The sequence below is a fragment of the Rhinolophus sinicus genome, chromosome 3, assembly GCF_057876585.1.
Source record: "Rhinolophus sinicus isolate RSI-liver-muscle chromosome 3, RSI-T2T, whole genome shotgun sequence".
Lineage (NCBI taxonomy): Eukaryota > Metazoa > Chordata > Mammalia > Chiroptera > Rhinolophidae > Rhinolophus > Rhinolophus sinicus.
In genome coordinates this window covers 130,306,061-130,328,632 of record NC_142503.1, presented here as the reverse complement: position 1 = coordinate 130,328,632, position 22,572 = coordinate 130,306,061, and the positions used below count along the sequence as shown (strand labels likewise).

Sequence of the window (22,572 nt, the reverse complement as noted above, 5' to 3'; positions counted from 1 at the left end):
CACAAAACCATGACAATGACTTCAAGGTAAAGACCCTATCTGGATGCCTTGTTCCTACTTCAGAGCCTTGCACAGAATTAGAATTCAGTGTCTAATGAATAAAGGGATGAATTAAATAGCTAGTTAATGAATGCCTGTTCTGGCGCTGAGACTTGAACTGTGAGAAAGGTCCCTCTGTCTAAGGAATTTAAGGCAGAGAACTGTGGTAGGCAACTTTCTCTGTACCGGGTTTCGCTTAGTTTTCATAAACAGCTGCTGGGAGGGCAAAAAAAAAAAAAAAGGTCTTTCATTTTGTTAGACTGTGTTGGGTTGGGTAGACTTCTCTAATCTTAAAATAGTGCTGGTCCTGTCACTGACCCCAATATTGCGCGATCCCCAGCAAGAACCTGCAGACTGAATTCCAACAGTAGGGAAACAGACTGAAATGATATTCGGGCTTTGTTGGTTTCCAGCACTCAGATATGTTAACGAAAGCTCAGCATAAAAGTCTTCCTTTTCAGGGAAGAATCGAGCGCGCTACCCGTCAGGCCCTATAGCTCAGGGGTTAGAGCACTGGTCTTGTAAACCAGGGGTCGCGAGTTCAAATCTCGCTGGGGCCTTACAGACGTTCATTATTATTTTAATACTCTTTTCACCCCCGCCTTCCTCTCTCCGGTAACCTTCACTCCTGTGGAAATTCCGCTCTTTATATCTTCTCTCCGCACTCCAGACCTCCGCAATAACCACCATTGAGTAGAACGGCTTCCTCTCTTGTTCCTGTGCCAGTGTGCAAGTGGTGCTTTGCTACCTGGGTTGTAACCGAGTACATTACAAGCTCCGGGAATCGCTGCGGGCCTGTGCGGACCCGCGCGCTGCGAGAACCGGGAGCGCGGCCGGAACCGGAGCGGAGAGGAGGACAGTGGGGTAAGAGAATGGGATCGAGCCCTCAACACGCGCTCTGGGCAGGCTTGCAGCCCAGGACAAGATTCTCCTGCGGGCGTCAGCCGTCCGGCAGAACGTGGGCAATCTGGCAAGGTTTCCTGTTTCTGTGGGTTTTCGAACAATTCAGGATGTCAGCGGGGAAAATTCAGGTTGGGTCACTAAATTTGTTATTGACTCAAAGAAACTGTGACTTCCTGTTTGGAAAACCTTAAAAATATTTTCACCAAAAGTCAGTTCTCACAGAAACACTGGGCTTACCGGTATATACTCTATTCCACATGCTCTCGGTCCCCGAGTCTGCCGCTGTGTGAGCGGAAGGGAGCTGCAGCTGGCCTGGGTCCGGAGGCGAGCGCAGGAAGTGAGGAAATGAGGGGAGGCCCGTGCCCTTCTCCCTGGGCTCCGAGTTGCGCGGTCAAAGTTGTGCCCCACAGCCCCAGCCCCCGGTTCTCTGATGCCTGGGTGGCCGCTCCCAGTCTAGACACACATCATGCCAGGGAGGCCCCCGGTCTGCGCGCTCGGTGAAGACAATAGCCCGCGGGTCGAACAGACCCCCCCCACACACCCACTCTCCGCGGGCTGCCTCGGGATCCACCCGCTCTTGCGGCGCCTGTGAAGAGCCCACGTGTTGGCTCTGCTTGGAAGCCCCGCGGTGAAACAAGAGAATCCACCTCTAAAAGGGCTGTCTCCAGCACTGCGAATGAACTGCGAATGCAGGACGTTCTCACGAGATGGTTACTCTGTTCACTCGCCAGTAACCACAGGGCTATCCCATACCCGCCTCTATTTATCGATATCCTGAATAGGAGGTTACACAAGATAAACCTCAGTTCTCCCTTCGATAGCTCAGCTGGTAGAGCGGAGGACTGTAGCACATTCCTGTCTAGTTATCCTTAGGTCGCTGGTTCGATTCCGGCTCGAAGGAGGAGCTAATGTTTTGGAACAACTGTTGCATTCGGTTTCTTTCATTCTCTATCTCCCGGAGTCGCTTTCTCCAGACCCTACATCACCTCATGAAAAATTGATCCGGTCGGTTATGGTTGTTAAAGTGTGCAACAATTCTTCCAACCAAGTGGCAAGGTTTTAATTCCTTCTCTAAGACGTTGTTTGTTCTGGTTTCCGGTTGGCAACCCAGCTGCCTGAGTTTCAAAGGTCGGAGACTCAAGACCATTCCTTGGTATAGACTATTGAATAATGTACGTACTCGTGTGTGTTCTCCGGCCTTCGGGACTAATTTGCGGAACAAACCCCTTAACTGGGACTTTCAGCCCGAGTGTCTGATCCACACTATACACACATCCATGTAAAAAGAGGTCTTAAAATGTATTTAGCTGTTTATATATTTTTATAGTTGCATGAAAAGATTTCGAGCCGGATCAGGAGGGAGGGACAGGATTTGACGTGAATTGGGATGAGACTTGGGGAGAGAATTCCAGACCCAGCAAACAATTTAAGCAAATTTGGGGAGATGGAAAACCTGACTCTCTTTCAGGAAAACTGCGACGGGTCTGGAATAGCCCAAAACTCGCCAGACTGGCTCGCCTCCAACTGACTCCAGCTCCCGGTATTTTGTGGCCGACCAGTCCTGCCCTAGGATCTTCTGCTCGCGCGAGGTACGGGTAGCATGCGACCGACACACTTCCTGTGCGTCTGTCCTGGGGCTCAGGGCCCTACAGTGTTGCAACCCAACCGCGCTCCGGCCCTCGGGCTCCAATCCGGTTCCCTCAAGATTCGAGCACGTGGCTACACCGGTTCGGGCGGGGTTTGGTGGAACTCAGAAATGTGGGCTAAAGTCTGAAAAAGCTGCCTCTCCTCACCCCATCTAGCGTCCGGAAGGGTCCAGGACGTAAATCTGGGAGAATAAGCGAGGCCAGAGCTAGAGTTAGACGTGAGACTTCATGAAGATGGAAGGAAAAACTAGGCAAGGCGAAAAGTAATTTCACGACTGAAAACAAAACTCTAGAATAGTGTGGCGGCCAATTGCTGACCGGAAAATGAAATCCAGGGTAAACAGTGGTGAAGGATGACTCTTTGTGGTTCGTTGGTATAGGGCTATGATTCTCGCTTTGGGGGCGAGAGATCCTGGGTTCAAATCCCGAACAAGCCCTAACTTTGTGAGTTTCTTTTGCGCCCCCTTTGGGAACTTTCCCAAAAGTTCCGTGCAAACTTTCACGCGTTCCGAACTGTTCTGCAAAAGAGGTACACTTAACAAACACAGGGCAGATGAGGCTGATGACCTGTGAGGGACGAAATTGCCTGGCTTCCTGAACTTTAGGGGCCTGCCCGCTCCTGGGAGCGGGGGCCCGTGTCGTGCCTTGGCTCCAGGGCGATTGTGGCGCGGTCTGCGGGTCGTCCCGGCAGGCCGCGTCTTCGAGGCCGCTGGGTCTCGTACTCAACTACAGGCTCTCTCCAGTCTGGAATAGCGCGACATGCGCCAGACCACAAGCAGGGACCCGCCCCGCTGTGCCTGGGGCGGGGGCTGCTGTGGAGCCTACTTGGGAGGCGGGTCCAGGCGCTACGGGTCCCCTCTGAGAAACAGGGTGCGGTCCCAACTACCCAGGACCTAGCCCGCCGACCCCACCCTCCTCGCTGCACCCGCATCTCGTCAGTGTACTCACGCTCACCCGACGCAGATCCAAAGCAGGACTCAAAACATCACTTTTGCGTTTCTACCAGCTCCCCACCATCATACAAAGGAGAAGAAGCGGGTGAGAAAAAAAACTTCTCTTTCCACTGTCCTGCGCGTTTCTGCAGCTTTATTCCTAGGTGGGTTCACATTTCTGCTCCCCCTTCTCCTCGTCTGTAGCTTTACCAGGGGTGTTTTGGCCGAGGGATTCTCTTAGCAGAGGCAGTTGGGGGCTTCTCCGAGAGAAGTTTTTGGAACCAGACTGGAGGAGCTGAGAAATGGGAAGGAAGATAAAAGTGCTGTACTTGTAGAGTTAGCGATTCTACATTCACACCCCATGTTTACTTTCTGCAGCTGGGCAGAGATGGCAGCACAAATGCCTATTGCCTAGAACGTAAGCTTGGAGGGGATCACCCCGTTGGCGAAGCCCAGGGAGACCCCGGGGAGGCCTGCACTAGCTCAAACTAGTAAGGATTCTTTGCTTGGTACCCAGATTGATCGGCAGATTTACGAAGCAGGCCTTGTCCAGTTTTTGCAAGCGGAACTGACATTTGGGGACTGGTGTTTTCATTTTCTGTCTGCTCACCGCTGTCTCCTCACCCTTCACCCACCCTCAGCCAGTGTGTGAAGTTCTTGCAGACACTGCCAACAGCCGATTCTTGAAGCTTTCTTAGTGGAACATCAGGATCCTACTGAGACAACACATCAAGTGACAACAGCACATGGGCATAACAAGACATCTTTATTTAGGAAGGACAGTAAAAACAGTTTCAGCATCATTCTAGGGATTAGGGAAATCTAAAATGAGCCAAGACCTTCCCTCTGTGTCATTAAGAACCTTATAATCAAGTCATAAATGTAACCACCAGAAACCCAAGTGATACAATTATCTGAACAGCACGTGGCCAACTTCCTAGAAGCAGCCTCAAGTATTCAAAGAGCTACTTAGCTATACAGCTACTAACTAGTTAGTGCAAAGGATAATTGTGTTACAGACACTTTATTTCAAGCAAAATTTTTTTAACAGATAAAGGGGGAGTAAAAGCATTTTTGGAATTTATGGAAATATTCAAAGTAGTTTTCTCATAAACAGCAATTTTCATGAGCACTTTTAAAATTAGCTTTGATTTTCTAGAATTACTAGTATAGAATATGAAAGCTATGTGGTGCATTGGAAAGCTTCTAGTCGTAGGAATGCTAGATGTTCCTTGAGCAATACATGTTCTCTTTCTCTATTCTTCAGATTCTACATCTGTAAAATGAGGAGTTAACAGATGGTCTCTGAGGTCCCTTTCTTTCTTATTCTATACTGCATCGAGTGGCCAGGTATTATAACAGGACTTTTATAAAAAAAGAAGATACTCTAGTAATGAGAAGAACTCTCATTTGGCAGAGAGAATAGGGAAAACCATTCCAGGAAAAGAGGAATGGCTCTGGCTATTGTCAAAAGTGCAGATGCCAGGTTATAAGCAGGCAAAGGTAAGAGGCTTGTCCAGTTATTGCTGGAAGCATTTTCCAGTGTGATTCATAAATTAAAGTAGATGACTAAGAAAGTGGACCAAAGCAGGCCAGCAAAACCCTTCTTTAGTTGTTTTTATCATACTGCATTTGAGCAAAGAACACTTTCTGTAAACAGTTATTCTCAGAAGAACATTTTGAAATAGCTGGCAAAGAGAGAATGGGCACAAAGCCCAGAGTTTGTTGAAAAGTGAATGATTAATTGTTGTTTGTTTGGAAATAGAGCCATGTCAGCAGGACTTTGTCCTCATTCTCCCTCTTTCAGTAGTGTTTCCCCTTCCTGGAGGTGGAGGCATGATCCTTCTTATCATGTGAGCTTCCTCCTCTTTTAACCATTACTTCTGTTACTAAATAAGTTTCATGCTTATAGACCTAAAATATGTAAGAATTATAAAGGAACTTAAAAACTAACCCCTTCCCTCCATTACCTAACTTTACAATTAGTCTTTAGGACAGAAGTAAACACATGTACTTTGTATAAAGGGGGAAAGTACACCGGCACGAGAGTCCTTAGAAGGAGAACCCATGCTTCCTGTATCTGTGTGCAAGAAAACTATTGGCTTGAAATGGAGACATAGAAAAACATTTCAGAAGAAGGGGAATAACTTTCAAGTTGAAGCTGTCAGAACATATTAAAAATATATGAGTATGTTTTTCAATTGGCAATTGCTTCACACCTATTTAAAACATTGACAAAGATATAATGTTCATTAATCATAGATTATAATTCTTTGTATTTTGAAATACAAAGGAGTAGGCACTAAGATGCATTTTAATGAAATCACAAAACTTTTTTTCCCAAAAAAACTTTATTTTCTGTTTCATTATAACTTCATTGTGCCAAGCTGAGAATAAAAACAATTAGAATGAAAGCAACCATTCCCCATTCACCCTGACTCTTTGCATTGTCAACTATGTACACAGGTTGTGAATTCTCCCAAGGTTGTCCAGTGAAATCCTAGAGGCAGAGAAGGGATGTGGCTGTGTTCAGAGGCTGGAAGCTGCTACTCAGCACCACTGCATAACTCTAAAATCAGAGACTGATCTGTTTGTATGAGTTGGTGTTTGAACTAGTGTTTCAGGCCATGGGACTCTGTGTGTGTGTGTGTGTGTGTGTGTGTGTGTGTGTGTGTGTGCGCGCGCTGTGTGTGTGCGGTGTGTGGTGTGTGTGTGGTGTGTGGATGGTGTGTGTGTGTGTGCGGTGTGTGCGCGGTGTGTGTGTGTGTGGTGTGTGTGTGGTGTGTGTGTGGTGGGGGTGTGTGGGGTGTGTGTGGGGTGTGTGTGTGTGCTGTGTGTGTGTGCTGTGTGTGTGTGTCTGTGGTCTGTGGTGTGTGTGTGTGATGTTGGAGTGGGGTACTTTATCTCTGCTCTTAGGTCATTTATCAGAGAAGGGTGGTGTTGATCAAGTCATCTTGATCCCCACAGGCTGTGGGAGTTGACTGCTTATTCCGTCTTTTGGGACTGCTGAGGCAATCATGGGGTGTTGCAATGGGCCTGGCAGCTGTCTTCCCTAACAAATAACTGGTTGATAGCTTTTTAGAACTCACTTCTTCAGTGTCTCTTTAAAAAGTGATATGTGATTAACTTAAAATAGGCACTGCTCTCAAATAGTTTGTCTGCCCACAAAAGGAAAATGAGCATTTAGGCACTCTGCTAGATGCCAGTAGAGGTGTTGTGGGAAACGGCGGAGACCGAGAGAATCAAGTGGCATGCAGAGATCAGGGAGAACACAGCTTTATTATGCCGGTGGGATCAGCGGGATTGTTCCCAAAGACTGAGCACTTACTGGGGTCAGACGCTTTGTTTTATAGGGTCAGGCCTCCGGGTTTGGGGGGATTCGCACTATTGCTATTGCAGCGCTAGGGATTAGTTAAATCTGGCCGGGGTGCCGTGGAGGTCTGACCCTAACAGCCGTGATCGCTCAATACTGTTTTGACGGGAAAGCCTCTAAATGCTGTGCTCGAAGGAAACTGCTCCGATAAGATATCGGAGGAGGAGGGGGATGGAAAGCTTCTAGCAGCTGTGCTTGCAGGAAAAAACCGTCCCAACAGAGGCCTCACTCTATGGTCCCCATGTCCTGTTATTTCTTTTTGCTCCTAAAAGTCTTTGAACTTGGGTGTTTGGCAGAACAACTGATCAGAGACGGGCCTGTCTCTTCCCTTCCAGAGACTTCAGTAACCCTGGGGCACCAGGTACTGAGGGAAAGGCAATTTGTGGCACTTTGCTTGGTACTCTTCTCACTACCTCCAACTTTTCCCCTTTTAGCTCAGGATTCGGTTGGGGATGCAGGGAAGAAAGGAGAGGACAGGGGTAAAACGTGAAGCTCAGGCAGGACTGTGTCCCAACACAACTGAAAAGCAGGTGAAGTTTGTTCTTTTTCAGGTTCTCCATGCTGCCCACTTTTCTTCCTCAAAGCCTCAGGCCCTTCCAGTTACCAAAAGCTGTTCTTAAGATAGGCTGTAGAGCACATGCCCAGGGGTGTGTGACTCACTGACAGCTGTTTAAAGAGTTAATCTCTCCTAGGGATTTTTGCATTGGGACAGGGACCAATACCTCAAAAACGAAGATAAACAGTGGGCTTTCAGGATTTATCAGTAAGCTAAAAGCAGAGCGTTCCTGGGACCCTTGGAAGTCACCCTGTTCTACCTGGGACTCAGTTCTGCCTTGTTTGGTAACTGCTACCAAACCCAGTTGTGTCGGTGAGCCTTAACATTTTCGCTGCTGATTGCGGTGTTTGACTTTACCCCACGAACTCAGTGTTCCAGAAAGGAAGTTTAGGAAAGCAGATATACATTTTTCTATATTTTTGTGTTTTTCAAGAATTAATAATAATAGGAAATTTTTATACTTTAAAAATTATTTATTTTAATAAAATGTAGCACCTTAACTGTATCTACTTAAAAATATAAATACTGTAATTATTTTGTGTGGATTTTTGACACATTTTGGAGAACAAACTTGAAATCAATTAACGCAGTGAAAAGGTTAAGAGAAGCCAGGAGAGTTTGCATGGTTGGAGTCTCCACAGTGAGACCAGAGAGAGAGTGTTGCTAAACCATGAGGGATAACAAAAAGACCTTGGGCCCTAGAAGTCAATCACTGTTTTAGAAACTAAGACTGTAGAGATGAATAGACAATGATTCTTCTCTCAAAGGGTTCTATCTAATGGAGAGACAAGAAGATCAATTAGGGGCCGGCCCGGTGGCTCAGGCGATTAGAGCTCCATGCTCCTAACTCCAAAGACTGCCAGTTCGATTCCCACATGGGCCAGTGGGCTCTCAACCACAAGGTTGCCGGTTCGACTCCTGAAAGGGATGGTGGGCTGTGCCCCCTGAAAACGGCAACTGGACCTGGAGCTGTTGCAATGATGATGGAGATCATCAGTTTTGCAAGCAATAGAAGACTGAGTGCTCAGGGTTAGTCTCTAGTGCACAGCTAAGGATGAAAGGAAGGAGAAGTCCAGGAAATATGGCAAGGATATTTCAGAAGGTTAGTTAGTAGCTGGGAGGTTGAGGTTATGGGCAGGGTACTAATAGCTGTCACAGTCTACAGCCATACCACCCTGAATGCACCCGATCTCGTCCGTCTAATAGCTGTCACATAACCTTCTCTAGAAGTGCTTTCCTGGTTCTCTTGAAATCTATGGAATAACCTACTTACTGGCATGGCATCCAATCATTAAATCAAATTATGTGGGTAAATACAAAGTACACTGGAACAGCATCCTGCTAGGAGACCACATTTGCTCTGCAGGTTTCTTTCAAGGCAGTTCTTGGAGTTGGTCCAGAGATCAGGAACATCTTCTGGATCCAGAACATTGTGTGTGAACAACGAAACCTTAGTCTTGTCATGGGTAAGAGTAAGAACCACGCACATCAGAAAAAGAGCAGCTTTGGGAGAAGGGGCCATGTTTATCCACGAATCCATTCCAGTGGGTGAATATTTGACCCAGTCATACCCAGGGAAAAGGTGAATGACTTTCTTTGTTTGTCCAAGAGAAGTGTCCTTGGTTTTCCTATCTCTGCCAGGATTGAGGATCTTTGGAACTAGTCTCCCCACCCAGTTCATCTGATCACTATATAATCAGAACCATAGGGGCCTCTAGGTTCACGCAGCTGGAACCCATCTCCTGGAACAAACAGCTGGAAGCCACCTTCAGGTGGAGGGAAATTTCCAGATTTTCGTAAGATTATTCTCACCCCTGGGTAATCTATTGTTCTGTTTGTTTATATATATATATATATTATTTCTAGCCATCTATCCATTGCAATGCAGCCATTTCCCTCCTTTTTAAAGCCTCTGGGCCCAAGCTAATGAATTAAGGAAAAAATGAATCAGATTCTAAAGTTTAAAATGAAAACAGATTTCTTTTGGGCTAGCCTATATGTGGATAAAGGGACATTTAGTGAGACCGGGAGTAAGTGGAGGTTTCAGAGGGATTCCTGAACTGTGATAAAATCTTCAAAGACCTGGGGAAGCCATTTGCTGAAGAGCATTGGAGCCCCCCTGAGCACAGGCATTATATGTGATGGAACAAGGAAAGAAACAGAAAGTATGCTTTTAGCTGTTTTCTTCTAACCTTCCCTACTAATTTTTTTCCTTAAAAAAGTTTTGATTGCTCTGTGAGAGCAAAGTGGTACACATCCCAAGATCAAAAGAAGGTACACTTGCAGGTCAAAGGGAAGAAAGAAGGAAAGGAGATAAAGAGTGTTATGCTTTTGCTTTGGGGGAGAGTGCCCTAGAATATATAAAAAGTGTAAAACTACATTTATAGAAATTATAACCACCGTTACTCGTCATAGACTGTCAAGTTAGCTCCCTGGTGTGTAAAGTTGGATGGATCTCTTGAGTATAAAACATTGTCAGTGGAGAGAGAAAGAGAATATTGATTCTTGTGAAGACTAATGGGCTTCGTTTGAGATAGAGGATAAAGTTCATATAAAGAACAGTTGGGACGAATTGCACTGACAAAAAGCTGACTGACAGTTATGTGCTTGTATATGGGAGGATATGTGTGAATGAGTTTGACCACCAGATGTGAGGCTGTGCACACTTGGCCTAGGCAGATTCACTTCCGCACTACAAATAATCTGTCTCGTACTTGTTTTCTCCCAGTTCCATTGTTCTCTTTATTTTGGAAATTTATAACTGAATACATGGATGAGGATGTGAGTAGGGGAGCAGATGTTAGCTACTGGTGGCCATGCTGTGTACTGGCTGGGATTTGGTTTCTGCATGACTTAGGGAGTCAAGATTATAAAAAGCCTGAGCAAAATTTAGCTAAGTTGTTACGGAAGGAATGTGCAAATTCTACAAATTAAAACCAAAAATTCTCCTTTACCTCTCCAGACTGGGAGGTGAGGGTTCAACCTCCAACCAGCAAGTGGCTGTGTAGGATGTGGAGCCCCTGTGCAGCGTCAGTCCAGTGCCTTAACTAGAGGTGGTCCATGGGCTGGGCTTACGTGCTGAACCTTAAGAAATGAGGCATCTCAGTGAGACTGGGCCACAGGTCATGCTATCATCTTCCACCTGGTGCCCTGTGCCACCAACTAAACTTATACAAACTTGTCTCTGTAATTCTACAGTCACTCTACTTTTGCTAGTGAAACTAGACACAATTCTCTTACGCTTAATGAGAAGTATGGAATTTCAGAATTTAGAGTTAGCAACTTTATCATTTTATAAATGAATAAACTTAGGTCTGGAGAGGAAAATGAAGTCAATTATTTAAAAAAAAAAGTTACTGAGGGTCTACTATGAGGCAGGCAGTGTGATTCAAAGTGAGTAATATGGGCTCTGTTTATACACCAGTGGGAAACACTGACAAGTAAACAGGCAATTGTTTGTCCAAGAGTACATGTATAAAGACTTGGAAATAGTACCCATGAAAACTGACATTAGGTACCGTATTTCCCCCCAAATAAGACCGGGTCTTACATTAATTTTTGCTCCAAAAGATGCATTAGGGCTTATTTTCAGGGGATGTCTTATTTTTTCAGCTCAGGAAATAATGGTTGCCGACCCGATCCATACTTGCGCTTTTTAGCATTTCCCTCGTCCACCTGTTGACTGAGGTTATGGTCTCTGCTCGCCATTTTCAGACCCTTTGGAGATCCAACTTCTTCTCTTTGCAGAAAGCCGTAAGATTCTTGCCCTGGGAATCCTCCACAATTCCTTTCTTGTACTCCACAGAATAGCTGTTTCTTTTTGCACTCGTCTTGTCTGGGGGTCAAAATACCATTCCCTTTAAATCTACCATTATATCAAGTGTTAATTGGAGGCTTACGAGACAAGAGTGGCAACAAAAATGATGACAGTTAAGAATGATGGTCCACACAAAAGCGACGAAAAATTGCAGGCGCCAAAATTCAGAAAACGTTTTTTTATTTCACATGAGTGCATTAAGTACGTCCGTTACAATACACGATGTATTGAATTATGAAGATTCATATTAGACACAACCATGTCCATTACTTATCAAGTGCACACGTTATTCGTGCGTTGTGTCTGTACTCCGATTGGTCATTCGGCAATAAGTCTGGAGTTCATCTGTTTACATAGGCATTTACCTCTCATCCAGAGGCGCCCGCTTGTGTATTTACTTAATTATAATTTATATTATCATTTATTTTAAGTATTAATATCAAAAATATTATTTATTTATATTAATTATGTATTAATATTATTATTTCATAATTCAATACATCCATCGTGTGTTGCAACAGACGTACTAAATGCATCCATCTGGCTGACGATCTTAACTGGGGCTTATTTTGGGGGTAGGGCTTGTACTATTATGAGCATCCTAAAAAATCATGCTAGGGCTTATTTTCTGGTTAGGTCTTATTTTGGGGGGAAATACGGTATCTATTTTGCTCTGTTCCTGTGGGCAGATCCTGAGCTTTGTGACTTTTGCTTTGACACTTGTCTCTAGTGGGATGGCCTTGGTCTTAATATCTAAAGCATAAAGTGTTTGGACAGAGGCTCTAGACAGGCCTGCCACCTCAGACTCCCTTCTATGAACAACAATATCTCCACAACCTGTATGGTGCTGGCACCTTTTACAAGGACCCTGTGTGTCCTCTGCAGTGTGGAAGACATTGGCAACATTTCTATCCATCACTGCCACCTAATGACTCTTTTGAGTACTACCAACTCTTGGTTCTTCATAATTTTGAACTCTGGGATTCTGGTCCCAGGCAGAGAGGTGTTGACTCTGTGACCTCTGAGGTCCTATTCAGTCTTGGGAGCCCGTGATTCTACAGTTACCTTTGATGTTAGAAGGCAATATATTTGTCTATTGCAGAGCAAGAGACCTAACTGAATCCAAATCAATAAAACTTTGATGAGATCTTCCAAAAAACTAGAAAGAGAAAACACACTCAAAAGACTAAAAAGCACAATATAAATGTAAAGAGTTTGGTAAATGGGGTGCATGGCAAGCCAGCAGCTGTGTTGAAGCAGTGGCCGTGTATGAATACTCGTTTTTCTTTTAGTGGTGTCTCTCCCCTCTGCAATCATGTACCACTTTCTTGCTAAACTCCCAAGACCACGCTTTTGCTTGATTTTATTACAAATTATAATCCGTGTGCTAATTGGCAACTTTTTCAGCTGCTATTTATTTCAGTATTGTGGAATGACCCAAAATTTTCTTAGTGTATAATTCGGTATTCTTCAGCAGTGTGCCAATTTTGTCTATAGTTATTATGAAACAGACAGGGTGGATCAATGCCAAATGCTGTTGAGAAAGAGCTCACATTGCTCGTTCTGTTACATGCCTTCTCATGTACCATCAGAACCCTGGATTCCCTTGTCTTTCTAGATTTACAGTCATACTCCCAGGGCTGTTCGGTAACACTACAGGCTTAGTGCTAGGACCTGTGGCATCTTTAAGGGCTATAAAGAATTGGATATGAAAATAATGTTCATTCAGAGGGTAAGGGGGGTTGGGGGTGGGGGGTGGGAGATGAAGGTAAGGGGGATCAAATATATGGTGATGGAAGGAGAACTGACTCTGGGTGATGAACACACAATGGGATTTATAGATGATGTAATATAGAATTGTACACCTGAAATCTATGTAATTTTACTAACAATTGTCACCCCAATAAATTTAATTAAAAAAATAATAATAATGTTTATTGACTTACACACAAGAAAAGCACAAAATAAAAATTCATAATTAATTTAATGTCTATGAAAATATACCATGTGTTTTTAAATTTAGGATTTATATGAATTACATTTAAGAATAATTTGAAGGTCAAATTTTTCTCCAATTGTAAGAATTTCTCAGTATGTGTGATGATTGCCAAGGAATCATAGCCAATTATAAAGTAAATCAGTTACTCATAGACAAACAATTTGAAAAGCAAAATTATAAAAATCAATTTCAAGTTTATAGTGAAGTCATTTTTGTTATTGGATGTGGGGACATTCACATATATTTGATACAATGGGGTAGGACTCTGATGGTTTTTAAAGGCTCTGAATGTGTTTTAAGATTTTCTCCAGCAAATTAAAAGTATAGTCAGAAACTACCCTGTTTCCCCGAAAATAAGACCTAGCCGGACCATCGGCTATAATGTGTCTTTTGGAGCAAAAATTAATATAAGATCCAGTATTATATTATATTATATTATATTATATTATATTATATTATATTATATTATATTGTACCTGGTCTTATAGTAAAACAAGACCAGGTCTTATATTAATTTTTGATCCAAAAGACGCATTCGAGTTGATTGTCCGGCTAGGTCTTATTTTCAGGGAAACATGGTACCTGCTTGTAAACACCAAATATTTTTCAATTCTCAAATCTGCAAATTTCTGAAGAAATAAAATCTTAAAAGTTCATAAGAAATTTGTTTTCTACTTTGTTATTATCTATACTTGTTTGATTTTATTTTTTAATCGTGCTCCAGGAAGAAACACCATATTTACTTTATGGGTGTCTGTGACACACCACCCCTGGGGTGTGTGAGTTTTACAGTTTGAGACTGATAGCACTTGAGAGACGATGACAGCAATCCTCTTTTTTTTTTTCTTCTTCTTTTGAGGAAGCTGTTAAGAAATTAAAACAATTTGTAAGGCCTTTGATTTCATGAAAAGGTCTAAGAAGTTGTTTTGTTTGTTTTTATTTTTTCCACTTGGTAACATTATTTGCCTGTTGTGTAACAGTCTTTGTACATCTGCAGGGGAAACTAGAAAATATTCTCTAAGAATAATCCACATTGTTCCCCATGAAAGAAGCTCTTAAGAATAAGCTTGAATTCCTCTTCCTCCTGTCTTCCATAAAAGTTTACCTCAGACCCACTTCTAAGCATTACATAGATTCTTCCATGCTCTTCTCTGTTTTCTCTCTATATAATAGTACACAATATTCCACCTTTGGCCACGAACCACCTACTTCTTGGGGACTTAGGTCTGTCTCCCTTCACCTCAGGATAAAACTGCTTTCAGCTGCTCTCCTCACAGCCAGCTGACTTACTGATTTCAGTACCTGGAATCCTGTCTTCAACAATCCTCTGATTGACCCTTCCCTGGGCTCAGGGTTCCCTAAAAGTCCCTCTTCTTTATAGCTCTCACCTACTGCCTTACTGTCTCATCTCAGTGAACTCGAGCTCCCCTCCCTTCCCTAAGGATGCCACATTGCCTTTTAGGGAGGCGTTTGGTGTGTCTTAATGGTCTGTGTGTTCCAGGACCTAGCCCAGTGCCTTGTACCCAGTAGGAGCTTATGTAATGTTTGTTAGTAAATTAATTAATAAATGAATTAAAGAGTGTGAATGGATTTTGTAATGCTACAACTGATAGAAAAAAGTAAATCCTCAGTGATCCTTAAGGGACAGGAAAAAATGGTTGGGGATGGAAGTTATGTTCAAGAAACTTAGATCGAATGTCCAAAGGAATGGATTGACAAGAAATGTGAAATTAATAAGGAAGAGAAGAGAAAGATATAATTAGGTGACTGAAGATACCTGACTGCTGATGCCCTGTCAGAGAGAAAAGTCCCTGTCCTTTTAGCCTGATTTGCTCTACCACACCTCCTTTTGCCCTTAGCAGGAGCCTTTGCTGGAAGAGATGCTGATGGGCCTGGGTCCCCTGGTCTTGGCCTTCATGCTGGGTCTGGGTCTGATCCCACCGACCCTGGCTCAGAATAACTACAGGTACAACCACTTCCTGAGCCAGCACTATGATGCCCAACCAAGTGGCCGGAATGGCAGATACTGTGACACCATGATGGCGAGACGACGCCTGACGAAACCCTGCAAAGACATCAACACCTTTATTCATGACACCAAGAACAACATCAAGGCCATCTGTGATAACAATGGAGAGCCTTACAAAGAAACTTTCAGAATAAGCAAATCTCGCTTTCAGGTCACCACTTGCAAGCATGCAGGAGGGTCCCCCCAGCCTCCCTGCCGGTACAGAGCCACACGAGGGTTCAGAAACATTGTTGTTGGCTGTGAAAATGGCTGGCCTGTCCACCTTGATGAATCCATTTTCCGTCCATAACCAGCAGGCCACTGGCCCAGAGTTAATTCTGCTCTCCTTTCCTTGCATTTCCCCTGTCCACTCTAGAACAGTGGTGGCAACAGTCATTGCCAGGGGCCCAGAAAAATGAGCTACCTGGATCTTATGTTTCCTGTTTTATAATATGATTAATAAATAAAAATGTCTCTGAAATCAATAAGATTCAAAGTCTTCTCAGCGATTGTTGGCCTATTTTGGCCATTTTCTCTACTCAGTGGAGCCCTGAGAGGACTGGATGGAATAGAAATATGTTTTACCCTATCGGTTAATTCTTTCTTAATAAACAGGGAGGTGGACTTTACTTTTCTGTGAAAGTAAGGATGTTAAATTCATCTCACAGAGAGAACTGGGAATTCCAGGGCTCATGGCTTTGGGGCAGAATTTTCAGGAGGGCCAAATTATTTTGCTGTCATATAAGCCAATATTTTACGGAGAAGAGTGTAGGACTAAATACCCAACAGATTAATTAAACTTTCTCCTTCCCTCTCTGTCTCTGTCTCTGTCTCTGTCTCTCTTTGTCTCTCTCTGTCTCTCTCTGTCTCTCTCTCTCTCACACACACACACACACACACACACACACACACACACACACACACAAATACTGTGTGTAATCCTGCATGAATACCCAAATTCATTCCTGGTAGCCACCTCTTGTCTTAGGCAAGAGGTAACTTTGATGTTGTTTTGAATGGAATTCTCCCAGGATATTCTCATGGTTATTTTATATAAAGATCAAAAATTGATTACATTATTTTCTCTTTAATCTTTTACTTTATCAACTGATGTCTGGCAACTGTGAAGTCTTAGAGAATTCATAGCAAGATTCCAAGCTTATTCCTTACCCTTTGACTACACTTGTTTTCAAGTAAACACAAATTTAGGTAAACAGACACTCTTTTTGTAAAATACACTAATCAATTCACAGGTTTCGTTGTTAATTTTGTTACCTAATTTCTATCAATGGGTGCCTGGATATTTTATTTACAAAGTAGTTGTTAATAAATTACAGTTATAAATCATTAGTTTTGCTGTCTTATGAATATATGACTATATATTCCCGATGGTGGCCTCTCCTGCTGCCTACATTGCCCTGAAATGGGTCAAAAGTCCTGATTCCTCAATACCCAGGTTATAGATCAGTGTCCAGGTGCCACTTGGGAGAGCCCCGCGTCACTAAAAGTGTTTAAATTTATGGAGGAAGGGGTGGAGAAGTAGGTTACTGGTGCACACGCAGCACATGAATCTCCTCACTTTGAGTTAATTTATTTCAAAATTGAAATCACTGTCATTTCCTAAGAAAGTAGGGAGAAGAGTTTCCCAAACCTCTCTTACTAGAAAATTTGCCTCATTCTAAAATCTCAAAAACCCTTTAGGAAGTGAGAAATGTCCAGTTTTGGGTAGGATATTTGGACCCAGGTTCTCCAGCCAGTACCATCTCCTTGTTATTAGACAAGGTGACTTCCATACAGAGCATCGCCCCACTCAAGATTTTGATGGGGAAGGTCAAAGGCATGGACCATTATTATATTAAGCATGCCATAACTGTGAAAACTCACGTCTTCTCCAAACATCTGCTTAGAGTACTACCATTGCATGCCCTGCTCTGGTGTTAGGGCAAATGCCTTTCCTAGGAAATGACATGGCAATCTGACGGGGGTGTTTCCTGACCTGCTGATAGAGTCAGCAGCTGGGTGGCCGAAAGTAGTACCTTTTGCTGTGGGTCTCTTGTTCTCTCACAAACAAAAGCTGTTTAGAATGAAATATCAAGTGGCAGGCATGTCAGTCTTTATCTCAAGAAAATCATTTGAGGAATGCAAGTCCTAGTCATCTGTGTTTTGTTAACTTTGCAAAGAAAAAGAGAAGAAAAACCTCAAAATATCAAGTCCTTTGAAGAACAATGACATGCGCAGAAGAAAATTCCAAGCAACGTGGAGAGGAAAATTTTCTCTAGGGACACAGCATAAATTCTAGTAGCAGAGGTAGTTCAGCTTAAAAACAGCCTTCTAATGGGGGTGGGGGGTGGGAATATGGGTACTCTACAAAATAAAGGGGAAGGGATCAATAATATATGCAACTAGGTGTAGTCATTCATTATTTTATCCAGATTGAAGGAAGCAAAGGAAACCAAGAAAAACGGAAATTGTAAAAATGGTAATTGCCAACATTTACTGAGCACTTACCATGTGCTAGACATTGTGATAAGCACGAACATTGATTTTATCATTATTCTTCATAACATCCCTAATAGGTAGGTATTATTATTATTATACTCATTTACTTATGAGGAAATATGCTGAGAGAGGTTAAGTAATTTCCCCAAGGTCAAATACCATGTTTCCCCCAAAATAAGACCTAGCCGGACCATCAGCTCTAATGCGTCTTTTGGAGCAAAAATTAATATAAGACCTGGTCTCATTTTACTATAATATAATATATTAATATAATATTATTTATATATATATATATATATATATATATATATATATATATATATATATATATATATAAAATATATAATATAATACTGGGTCTTACATTAAGTTTTGCTCCAAAAGATGCATTAGAGCTGATTGTCCGACTAGGTCTTATTTTTGGGGAAACAGGGTAGTTAGTGTGGCAGAGCTCTGGGATCACAGTATCAAAAGAAGGTCTTGTTGAGAATCAATGTGGTGCAGTGGAAAAGCCTTTGGGGCAAGCTCTGACCAAAGAGTATGTGTTGGGATGATTTGGGGATCATTTCATTTTGTAGCCAGAACCTTGAGATACACCCATTTGATGTCTACTTTGGACTTCTGTTTGCAAATATTTTTCCATGTCTTGTTAAATCAGTTGGTTAGTGTGGCTGAGGCTGTGGGTTTGCTGTTGCATGAATAGTTTAGGTATTCTTTGTAGCTAATTATCTTTCCAAACCATATTCTTGGACACAAAGAAGCACAATGAGAAAAAGTAGGCAGAATGTGCAAAATTAGAGGTGCAAGATTAGATTTGGCAAAAACAATCCAAAGAACATTGTTGTGACGAAGCTATTACCCAAATGCTAAGTGTACTTTCATAAGTTATAGCCACTGGCCCTGGGGTGATGTGAGGACAGAGTCCCAAAGAACAGTTTCCAGGCTCTCAGCCACATGAAAAGGTGCTGGCTTGGGTAGTAGATGGTCATCAGCTGTAACTAGTTGGCCATCACCTGTAACCAGTGAGCCATTGGCCACTGATACAACTGCTGTGGCTACGCTAGCAAGCGTAGATTGCAGTCAGCAAGGGGTTGGTTTGTTGGCAGAGAAGCTGATGGCAGGCTGCAGACAGTGTGGCTCCTGCTTCCTGTGTCTCCAACCCAGCCACTTGTGAGAATATAATGGCATGACTCCCCTATCTATGGCTCGGTGAGTGTTCCTTTTTGGCCTCACCACATCCTGTGCTCTTCTGCGGGGAGCAGGACTAGAGTCCGTGCATGACAGGTGAGAAGTAAATCAAGCATAATTTCTCCCTGCTAGCCTTCCCACAAGCCGTCCACTTCTGTCTCTTCCTAACTCCATATCTCATATCTACAGCTGCGTGAACTGAATTGTGACATAGAGCTTTCTATTTTTCTGTGATTGAGCAAGAAGTGTCTGTAAATATAGGAGGTAGATTTAAAAGAATGAAGTTAGGTTTGATACTGGTTTGTAGATCCTTTATCAGCCATTTCAGTCACTCAGTGTGATCTGCCATCATGGAGCAGCATTTTTTAAAACTAAGGACTGTAGGACCCCTATACATCAAACCAGGAGATCAGCTGGGGTCAGCCCTTGGATTGCAGATGTAGAAATGGACCTGTCTGACCCTCAAAAAATTGTCCTTTCTATTTTGGTTTGGTCACTTCCTGTTGAAGCAGAGATCATTTTTCTTTGCTCTAGTGAGTCAGCCCTGCCTCAATGCCAGGGTCAAGTAGATTCACAGTTCATGAGTTCATGCCAATCCCAGGAGTGACGGCCAGATGGCAGCATCTAGCTAGTTAGTATTGGTGAGTGATTTCCCACCTCTACTCCCACCCTGTTCCAGCCCTGACTAAACTCTGTTGCTAGGGAGATGCAGCTCTGAACATAAATGTCTTTAATATCCCGAATATTTGGGGAGTGAAATGAGACAGGGAGTAGAGGATGTGGAAAGAGCACAAATTTTAGTGTCAGATAGGTCTGGATTCCTTCCCTCATTGCAGTCAACAAAAGCAATGTTCTGAAACTACGAGGCAATGCTTTCTTTATTGTAGCTCTGGAGATTTGTGTTTGTTTATTTTTTAAGTCTGTAAAACACGTTTATTTTCCACTGCCAAAAGTGCCAACAAAATGACTCTGCAACTAGAGAAGACCAACAACTACCAACAGCTATTGACAATATAAAGCATCAAGGATAGATGCATGACAATAGAATATACCACCAGCGCCTAGTTTTTTGGGTTGTGCATAGAAACAGCAAGGAAACAAGACACCATCCAAGTCCTCTTTTGTGGAGATTGTGCTGTTTAGATTTATATTTTAAGTGTTTCATAGTTTTGTTTTGTTTTTTTGAGGAGGGTGCAGCTCATGGTGGCCCATGTGCAGATCGAACCAGCACCTTGCTGCTACCAGCACCATGCTCTAACCAACTGAGCTAACCGGCCACCCCCATGTCTTTTCTTGTCAGTCAACGTCACAAGCCTGAGAAACACCTTCATTCTCTATACCCATTTCATTTCATTTGTTCATTAGCTCGCTCATTTTGTTTATTTGTTCATTTAACCAATATTTACTATCTTCCCAGCACGGTGGCTGAGTATTCTGTTTTTGACTTTGTTTTTTATAGGATTAACATGATTTCCAAAAGGATCTGATTTTAATACCATTAGAAGGAAGAATAGCCACATGGGTGAAAAAGGTGAAGGAATTAAGAAGTACAAATTGCCAGTTATAAAAATAGTCACAGGGATGTAAAGTTACATCCTGTGTAAAGCATAAGGAATATAGTCAATAGCATTGTAATAACTATGTATGGTGTCAAATAGGTACTAGACTGACTTCATAAGGTATATAAATGTCTAATCACTAAGTTGTACACCTGAAACTAATATTATATGTCAACTGTAATTTTTTTAAAATTTTTTAATTTTTTTTAAAGAATAGATACATTGAGAGGAAAGACTAAACCTAAATGTTACTCTACACTTTTTTCTGCACCTTCCCCAATTCCCGCATGTCAGGAATTAAAATCAGTTCATAAACTTTTTTTTTTACATATCCTGAGTCTATCCAAACTTTTGGCAATCAGAGTCTGCAGGGAACCAAGCACTCTCCAAAGATCACATGACTAGAGAATTCCCTCAAGAGACAGACAAGTCCCATTTCACTTAGGTCTGCCTTTTTTCTCTTTTCACACCCTGACCATAAAGGCCATATCTACCTGGACAGCCACCCAATCAGTCTCTACCCTGAGTCATTGTACTGACTACAGCAACTCTCTCCATGAAAGAGAAAGACTCTTGCTTTCAGAGAAGATCATGTTTGCAAACTGTTTACTCTGGGAGAAGCAGTGTTGAGAGAAGTTGTGAGCAGGGAAGAGTGAAGAGATGGTATCTATAACAAGGAGATATGAGGAGACTATAGAGTTGAGGAAATATCAGCTTGCCATTCTCAACACCTCTCTCTGGTGCCAAATTTTTACCTTCCTTTCTCCTGTCGGTTGGTTTCTCTCTAGGCACCTCCAGGGTAGAGATGGCTCTCCAGAGGACCTTTTCGTTGCTTCTGCTCTTACTGCTGACCCTGCTGGTGCTGGTGCAGCCCTCCTATGGCCAGAGTCGCATGTATAAACGATTCCTGCGGCAGCATGTGGACCCTTCAGTGACAGGTGGCAATGATGCCTACTGCAACCTAATGATGCAAAGACGGAAGATGACCATGTATAATTGCAAGCAATTCAACACCTTCATCCATGAAAACATCTGGAACATTCATAGTATCTGCAGCACCACCAGTATCCCGTGCAAGAATGGCAACATGAACTGCCATGAGGGTGTAGTGAATGTCACAGACTGCAAGGATACAGGAAGTTCCAGGGCCCCCAAATGCAGATACCGGGCCGTAGCCAGAACTCGGCGTGTTGTCATTGCCTGTGAGGGTGATCCGGAGGTGCCTGTGCACCTTGACGGATAGATGTCACCCTGCAGGTGTTATGGCTCAGTGGTTGGCCTTTAACTTACTCTTTAAATAGCAGCGAGTAATGCATGTGAGCTGTCCCAGGCTCTGTCTCCTCTGCTTATTTCTTATTTTTTTTCTCTATAAACCCATTTTGTTACATACATTGCATCAAAGAGAAATGGAGACATAAACCTATAATGAGACTGAGCTTTTCTGTAATAAACTTTTCTGTAAACTCTCCTGCTTCCTTTTGTAATACTGGTCAGCTTAGCTCTCTCAGATCCTAGCCTCTGAAATTTAGTCATTATATGTATTTCTATAGCACTTCAAGCATTTCAAAGTTCTTTCATCTCAGTTATCTCATTTTAAAACTACAGCACCCTTGTGATGTTGATGTTGTTATACATAGGAGTCCAAAGTTAAGGGATTTGCTGAAAACCATGAAGTTAGTGGAAAAGCTGAGGCAAAATTCCACTTCAACTAGTTACTGCTAACCCAGGGCTTTTCCCTCTTCATCACAAGGAGTGTTTCGAAAGTATCTGCTTTTTGTGATCCCCAAAAGTCAGTTGTTGGGGGAAGCATTAAAAATTTGGAAATATATGCTGGTAAAATGGGAACTCTATCTGTATAATTTGGCAACGTTTTTATGTGTGGGTCTAATAAGATCAAGAAACTATACAAGGAATTTTCTTATTTTCTTCCCAGACTTTTGAATCACTGTAGTAAATCACAATATTAAGAATGTACTAGATCATTAAGACTCACTCAGTCTTCCTGACTGCAAGATTTTTCATGTATTTCTTATAATAAAGAACTCAAACTTCA

The 22,572-nt window shown here is 42.7% G+C and overlaps 3 protein-coding genes and 2 non-coding genes across 35 annotated transcripts in view; 4 read left to right on the top strand and 1 right to left on the bottom strand.

Annotated features, from left to right (window-relative positions):
* OR6S1 (olfactory receptor family 6 subfamily S member 1) overlaps positions 1 to 2,416 on the bottom strand; it is a 25,386-nt gene extending 22,970 nt beyond the window's left edge. For 13 of the 19 annotated variants that reach the window (XM_088797096.1, XM_088797094.1, XM_088797101.1 and 10 more), the window contains exon 1: positions 1,180 to 2,125. The gene's annotated coding sequence lies outside the window, so the exon portion shown is untranslated. Of the gene's footprint in view, positions 1 to 1,179 lie in introns of all 19 variants that reach the window. The other 6 variants (XR_016020834.1, XM_074327964.2, XM_074327965.2 and 3 more) reach the window with 4 other exon arrangements.
* TRNAT-UGU (transfer RNA threonine (anticodon UGU)) lies at positions 527 to 599 on the top strand. Its single transcript has one exon. It is a non-coding gene; the product is annotated as a tRNA-Thr (tRNA).
* On the top strand, positions 1,754 to 1,843 carry TRNAY-GUA (transfer RNA tyrosine (anticodon GUA)). The gene is given in 2 exon segments: positions 1,754 to 1,790; positions 1,808 to 1,843. It is a non-coding gene; the product is annotated as a tRNA-Tyr (tRNA).
* On the top strand, positions 2,409 to 22,572 carry RNASE4 (ribonuclease A family member 4). 5 transcript variants are annotated; one of them, XM_074327975.2, is made up of 2 exons: positions 2,409 to 2,531; positions 21,308 to 22,572. In XM_074327975.2, the coding sequence occupies exon 2, from the start codon at positions 21,325 to 21,327 to the stop codon at positions 21,760 to 21,762; it is 438 nt and encodes a 145-aa protein (XP_074184076.2). In that variant the 5' UTR covers positions 2,409 to 2,531; positions 21,308 to 21,324; the 3' UTR covers positions 21,763 to 22,572. The 5 variants fall into 5 exon arrangements, with proteins under 5 accessions (XP_074184076.2, XP_019574043.3, XP_074184075.2 ...); XM_019718484.3 differs by lacking the exon at positions 2,409 to 2,531 and adding an exon at positions 3,494 to 3,626; XM_074327974.2 differs by lacking the exon at positions 2,409 to 2,531 and adding an exon at positions 3,551 to 3,684.
* ANG (angiogenin) lies at positions 3,493 to 15,763 on the top strand. 9 transcript variants are annotated; one of them, XM_088797111.1, is made up of 2 exons: positions 3,493 to 3,626; positions 15,125 to 15,763. In XM_088797111.1, the coding sequence occupies exon 2, from the start codon at positions 15,146 to 15,148 to the stop codon at positions 15,581 to 15,583; it is 438 nt and encodes a 145-aa protein (XP_088653237.1). In that variant the 5' UTR covers positions 3,493 to 3,626; positions 15,125 to 15,145; the 3' UTR covers positions 15,584 to 15,763. The 9 variants fall into 9 exon arrangements, with proteins under 9 accessions (XP_088653237.1, XP_019574051.3, XP_088653239.1 ...); XM_019718492.3 differs by having other exon boundaries at positions 3,494 to 3,626; positions 15,128 to 15,763; XM_088797113.1 differs by having other exon boundaries at positions 3,572 to 3,684; positions 15,128 to 15,763.

Excerpts from the sequence above, each read along its gene's own strand:
- ANG (XM_088797111.1), top strand. The coding sequence starts at position 15,146 with ATGCTGATGGGCCTGGGTCCCCTGGTCTTGGCCTTCATGCTGGGTCTG.
- RNASE4 (XM_074327975.2), top strand. The coding sequence starts at position 21,325 with ATGGCTCTCCAGAGGACCTTTTCGTTGCTTCTGCTCTTACTGCTGACC.